This window comes from Cinclus cinclus, chromosome 23 (genome assembly GCF_963662255.1).
Source record: "Cinclus cinclus chromosome 23, bCinCin1.1, whole genome shotgun sequence".
NCBI classification, from domain to species: Eukaryota; Metazoa; Chordata; class Aves; order Passeriformes; family Cinclidae; genus Cinclus; species Cinclus cinclus.
The window spans coordinates 1,321,643-1,328,251 of NC_085068.1; the positions used below are offsets into that span (position 1 = coordinate 1,321,643).

Genomic DNA, 6,609 nt, shown 5'->3' on the forward strand with positions numbered 1-6,609 from the left:
AAATCGGGCAGCAATAAAATTTTGTTAGCACATAGTCATGGGTGTAAAAAATTGGAAGGTATGCACTGCATGAACCTATCCTATCATTCTGAGTTAATTCACAAAAATGTACAAAAACTAAGAGATCACTTAAACAGATGATCCTTTGGGAGACTGGGTTTCAAAACTTGGTATTGTGGGTTGGATTGAATTGTTGATTAAGCCGGGGCTTGAGATGCTTTAAACTATAGTTATAATTTTGCTGCTTGCTAGCTATGCTATATCATTTGTAAAAGAATATGCTTTTTAGAACAATTAATAATGCCTGGCTTTTGCAAAAAGAAAAAGGGGGAACTGTGGAGGAGTTTTGGGCCAGTGAGGCAGCAGAGAGCTTGCTTTGCAGTGTTGGGATAAATTGGGCTATTTTAGTGCTAACAAAGGCATGCTGATCTTCGACTGAGAATAAGATATAAACAGGTGGCCAGAGTGAGAAAGCAAGCCAGGATGTGCTAATCACAAGAGCAAGAAAGTAGAACATAAACATAAAATGCTGTAACCAATTAGTAGGGTAGTTGCTGCGCATGAACAGTTACTTGTAGCCAATAAATATTAGTATTAGGCGCATGAGCACATGCACATATGTCAGAACTTTATAAAAGACAACAGCTCATATAATAAAGTGGAGCATTCACCATAACTCTATGAGTGTTACGTGTCTGACTCTGGTCGCTCCTCGCAACAGGTAAGGAAGATGCTGCTGAGGTCATCTTGATCAAGATTGAGCAGAGCTTCTCAGGATGGATCTCAGAGCTCTTCCTAGAGAGGTGACCAGCCCAACCCACAGCAGCTGCTGCACCACAAGACAGGAAAAATTCCCTGTCCCTCAATTCGTGTGTTCAGAGGGATGTTCCACATCCTGAGCCTTCACACTCAGCACTGCTTGACACATCTCCAAGATCCTGTCCCTGAGGAAAAGCCAAAGTGCAAACTTCTGCCTACAGGACACCTAACTAGTGATGTTTCCTGGGGTAAAGGAGCATCAGTGTCCCAGACAGAAGGGTCAGATGTGATACTGGGAAGGAATTCTTCCCTGTGAGGGTGGTGATGCCCTGGCACAGGGTGCCCAGAGAAGCTGTGGCTGCCCCTGGATCCCTGCAAGTGTCCAAGGCCAGGCTAGACAGGGCTTGGAACAGCCTGGGATAGAGGAAGGTGACCCTGCCCATGGCAGGGATGGGACTTGATGGGCTTTAAGGTCCCTACCCAATCAAACCAGTTTGGGATTCTGTGGGGGGGAACAGGAGAGGGAAAAGACAATACTTCCGTAACACTGGGGAATCTGTACTTCCAACCAAGTAATTTACTCCCTGCTGGGATTTTTTCCTTCCCCCTCTCTCCCAAACTGGCAGGTTTTTCTGGCTGTTTTTCTTATCAAACTAAACACAGCAGAGTGCAGGGCCGAGTCAAACATCATTCTATTTTTCCAATCAGAGAGAAAAGCAGATGAAATTAAAGAAACACAAACCTTGTCTCTCCTATTCCTTACTCACTTTCTGGTGCAGTTCCTCCACATTGCTCTCCAGCTGTTGCTTCTCTTGCTTGGTTTGGAACTGTGTCTCTCCCAGAATTGATTCCAGCTTCTCATTGCGCTCAACCAAACCCTCACGTTCCTGCTCCAGTTTTTGCAGCTTGTGAAGGAGCTGGGAATTCCTGCCCTCAACGTTCTCCATGGCTTTGCAGCACCTGCATACCAAAACCTAGCATCACCAAGGCTGGAACTGCACCCCAACTGTTTCCCACCAGCAAGGAAAAGCTGAGGTTTTCCTCACACTCTCCTGCTGATTTTGAGTCTCACACCCAGCATGTCCTGTGCCCGTCCTCATTTACATGGGAATTGAGGGGGTGGGATCTACACAAGGAATGATGAAGTTCTGGGCAGGAAACAGGTAAGGCACGAGGCTGCCAACAGTAGAGAGAAAACAGCAAATTCAGCTGCTTGAGGTGGAGAACAGGCTTGGGAATCTGAAAGAAAAAGAGCCAGATGGATGGGATCAGCTCCCCTTTCCTCCCTGAACCTGCCAGAAGAGGTGCAGCAGCTCCTGAGCAGGTATTGGGAGAACAAACTTTGAATTCCCTTAGAAATCCCTGTTTACATAATTATGTTTGAAAGCCAGGTGTTTTGGTGCACTCCTAGAGAGCAACCAAATCCAAAGAAAACTTCTCAGCACCAAAACAGCTTTAGAAAAAGTATTTTTGTCTGCAGAGAGCCCCAAAAGCCCAACTCTTATTTTAGGAAAGCAACAAACTGGAGGAAGTGTCAGCATTTAACTGGAAGAAGTGATTCCTCACAACTGCATCTCCTCCAAATCTTCCCATTTGGGAGCAGAAGAACAAAGTCCAAAACAGTATTTAATCAAAATCAATTGGTGCAAGAGAGAGCACCAGAGGCACAGTGCCAGGAACCAGTGGAAGTACAGAGGACAAAGGATTGCTACACCTTTCACCTTTTGTGGAGCGTTTCAACACCCTGATCTCCATGTTCTTCATACGGGGCAGTTCTGCTGGCACCAGTTTCTCCATCAGCGCCTGCTTCTTCGTGTGTGCCCTGTGCCTGAGAGAAAATTAACATTAGCATAGAACTAGGATTGAGATCCCAGAATCCCAGGATGGATTGGGCTGGAGGGACCTTAAAGCTTATCCTGTTCCATGGGCAGGGACAGACACCTTCCTCTATTCAAGCCCCATCCAATCTGGCCTTGAACACTTGCAGGGATCCAGGGGCAGCCACAGCTTCTCTGGGCAACCTGTGCCAGGGCCTCCCCACCCCCAAAACCAGGAATTCCTTCCCCATATCCCATCTGACCCTGCCCTCTGGCAGTGGGAAGCCATTCCCCCTTGTCCATGCACTCCAGACTCCTGTCCAAAGTCCCTCTCCAGCTCTCCTGGAGCCCCTTTAGGCACTGGAAGGGGCTCTGAGGTCTCCCTGGAGCCTTCTCTTCTCCAGGTGAACACCCCCAGTTTTCCCAGCTTGGCTGCAGAGGGGCTCCAGCCCCTGGAGCATCTCCCTAGTCTCCTCACTCAGCTCCAACAGCTCCACATCTTTCCCATGCAAGCACAGAGTGATTCAAAGGCTACCCACGTCTCTCAGAAATAAAACACATGAGCTATGTCAGCCTCATCTCTCAGCCCTAGGAGCAAAATCCTCCAACCCAAGAACATCCAGATTCTCATGGACAGCTAGGTTCTGGCATGCAGAGGGGACCCTGTTTTTCTGGAATGCCAAAGAAAGAGCCCTTGGAAACACCTGCAGTGAGGCCATTCCGACTCCCTCGACCAGTGGAGGCTCTGGCCTCTCACTCCGCTGGTACTCACAGATCTCCTCCTTGAGCTGCTCCACCTGCAACACAGAACACCTGCTTTGAGCTTTGGTGAACATTCCATTTTCACATTTATTAATAATTTATTACTATTCCTTATCCTGAGGGATTGGTTGAGATCCTGTGGCTGCTCCAGCTACTGAGTGACCTCAGTCAAGGTGCAGCAAAAGTGGGAATGCTGCTCCAATCTGTAGAGATGAATCCCTCTGCCAACAGCCCTGCAAAGACCCCGTGGAACCTCCCTTGAGATAAGAAAAATTACTTGCTTAGAATGACTCATGTTAGAAAAATGTAAGCTCTTCTTATCTTTTTTGAATATTATTGGTTAGGTTTGGTTCTTTATAATTGGTGGTCCCAAACAAAGGAAGATAATGTAGTTGGCCAAAATGTGTTAACCCTGTTTTCCACTGGTTTACTTGTGATCCCCCCAAACCCTATAAAAGTACATGTGTGATCCCCCATCTTTGGATTTGTAGCCTGACCCCTTCACAGATGATAATAAAGCCTGTGGAAAAAGTCTGAGCTGCTCTCCCGGTCTTTTTATGCCGGCTGGAGACTACAGGTTTCTGTGAGAAACCATGAAGCTAAGTGCCTGAAAGGCCAGCGCTCACAAACCTTGTCACTTTCCCCTGCCCAACAACAACAGGGCAGGGGGACACAACAAAAAGTTACACCAATCCATTAAAAGGTGATTTTCCTGAATTTTTTTCACTTCCTGACCACACCCACATTGTGTCAGATTCCATCTGCTATTTCTGAGGACACCTTTCAGCGTCTTCCATCCATGGGATCAATGGAATTCCATTACCAGCAGCAGCTCTTCACCCCACAGTCACAGCTCTTCCCAGGCCAACTGCCCAGCCTGCTCCTCCCCTACTCTTCATAACTCACAGACAAGAAAACACGTTTCAGGACACAGAGCTGCTGTAGTTTGCAATATGGCACATTTTCAACTGCTATAAATTAGAAATTGGAGGGTTTCCAACTTCTGTGCCAACAGTTAAACCCCATTCCTAAGGAATAAAGAGAATTTGCTTTTAGCTTAACATATGGCTGGAACTGATCTCAGTTTGGCTACATATTTTCCCGTTCAGTGACCACCATATATTACAGATATCTGTATGTTTTTTGTCTATATAGACCTATATATATATATATTTTAATATTATATTTCAATTTTTTTATAGGCTATACCTACATTTGTGTATCCATAATGACTGAAAGGAGTAATGTCCTACAGCAAGGAAAACATTGTTTGGAATAAAAAATAAGTAAACCGAGGAATTTGAACTAAGTTGTGGTTTTTTGCAGCTCCAGAAAGAGACTGTGCTGTAAATACAAGGTTTGAGGTGAAAAACATGGAAAAAACAGCAACTTTTTTAAATGCAAGGAACAAAACTATAAAAATTCTGTACTATAAAAAAATACTGTAAAGTTCTGAACACCTCAAGCAGGAATAAATCCCATTCAAGATATTACCTTTGAAAAGTATCTCCTCAGAGATACTTCTAATTATTTAGCAATACTCATTTGATGTGAGAGAACTGCAAAATATTGCAGCCAAGAGCTCTCAGTGCTGGGATGGCAGAGGCAGTTTCAGGTTCTCAAAGGCTGATATAAGGAAATCAGGAGATAAGAACAGCAGCAGATTTTGTGCCCAAAGATACATTTTAATAGGAAGCAGACTCTTCTACCCCTTCCCTGTTGGCAACCTCAGTAAGGAATTATCTGGTCGATAGTTCCTTAATTGTTCCTTAATTCTAGGTGGCATTTAGAGAATCCTGGCTGTATAACACAAAACACAGTAGTAATGTAATAGTAATGTAAGTAACTACATTAAGAGAACCCACAGAAAATAAGCAAATCAATCAATGGGGCTGAGTTAAAAACCAAAGGGGCTGAGAGGGATCAAAAATGAGCATAAATTTCAAATGGATTTCAAACCAGCTGATGGGGGTTTTAGGTTAAACTTAGGCAAACTGAACTCTTCAATTCAGTCCAGGGAAAGCCACATGTGTTCCTTACTCTGTTTACACACCTGAGTTGGGGTAAACACTGACCAGGAGCAGGGAGCTGATCTCTCTCCATGGGCACAGGAAAATGTGTCCCAAAGTGTTCAAACCATCACACAGCTGGGGTCACTCAAACTCCTCCTTCATGGAAGGAAGTTCCCAGAGCTGCATCCTCCCTATTTCCCGAATTTTACTGCTCCATGAACCATGGCACAGCCAAACTGCAGCTCTGGAAAGACTGGGCACAGAACACAGAAGGGAAAGGGAAAGGCAGGGCAGGTTTGGGAACAGGGATGACAGCCAGCCCAGGATTGTTGGCTTGGCTTGATGGATCCTCACCAGCTCCAGGAACACTTTCCTCTCCAAGTCGAGTGTCTGGACCCGTGCCCGCAGCGCCAGAATCTCCTTGTCCAGTCGGCTGCTGTGCTCCATGGCCCTCTGGAGCTCAGTCCTGTCTGGAGACAGCAGCACCAGGAAAGTGGTCACTGGCTTGGCCCTGCCAGGCCCTGCCTGGCCCACCTCCAAGCACAGACTCCAGGTTGGTCCCACACATGGGAAAGGTGGGAAGCAGCATGGACATGTCCCACATCCACAGGAAACACATCCCACATCCACTGGGAATACATCCCACACTCACTTGCAAATAAATCCTGCATCCACTGGAAATGCATCCCATATCCACTGGGAGCATATCCCACATCCACGTGGTAACACATCTTCATAAAACACACCCACATGGGACACATCCATGTGGGAACACATCCCGTATCCATACCTTCTCCCTCCCACAGCAAAGGTTGATGTCCCTGGAGATCCAGGTTCAACAGCAGTCTCTCTGTCATTATTCCAGGAATTCAGTTTACCTCTGGATCATGGAGGTAAACCTCATTTAAATCACTCATCTCATCTAATATAGGTTTCACTTTCTCTTTGGAAAACCCCAATAGCCACATTTCAAATTTTCACCATAAAATCCATCACCACCACAAGCAGGAACACAATCCCAGCCAATGTATCCGCACTGCCTACACATTAAAATTTAATGGAATGGCCACAACTGGAAAAACTGCACACCAATTTTTCAATGGACCAATGAATAAATTAATCCAAACACCAATAAATGTGGATTCCAAATATTTCCAGGGCAGAAATAGGAAAAGGTGTTTGTATTAGGAGCACATGATGAGGACACACTGGTATCCCGCTGTTTCAGGAGATAATTTTCCTTAGAGAAAAAGGAAGAA

The 6,609-nt window shown here is 45.6% G+C and overlaps 1 protein-coding gene across 1 annotated transcript in view; it reads right to left on the reverse strand.

The window, feature by feature from the left end:
• Positions 1 to 5,797, reverse strand: part of CCDC30 (coiled-coil domain containing 30) — a 43,639-nt gene extending 37,842 nt beyond the window's left edge. The window contains exons 1-4 of the mRNA XM_062507792.1: positions 5,705 to 5,797; positions 3,281 to 3,373; positions 2,481 to 2,587; positions 1,527 to 1,719 (exon numbers count right to left, since the gene is read on the reverse strand). Coding sequence (XP_062363776.1) covers positions 1,527 to 1,719; positions 2,481 to 2,587; positions 3,281 to 3,373; positions 5,705 to 5,797 — 486 coding nt within the window. The remainder of the gene's footprint in view (positions 1 to 1,526; positions 1,720 to 2,480; positions 2,588 to 3,280; positions 3,374 to 5,704) is intronic.
• Between the last annotated feature and the right edge of the window lie 812 nt (positions 5,798 to 6,609).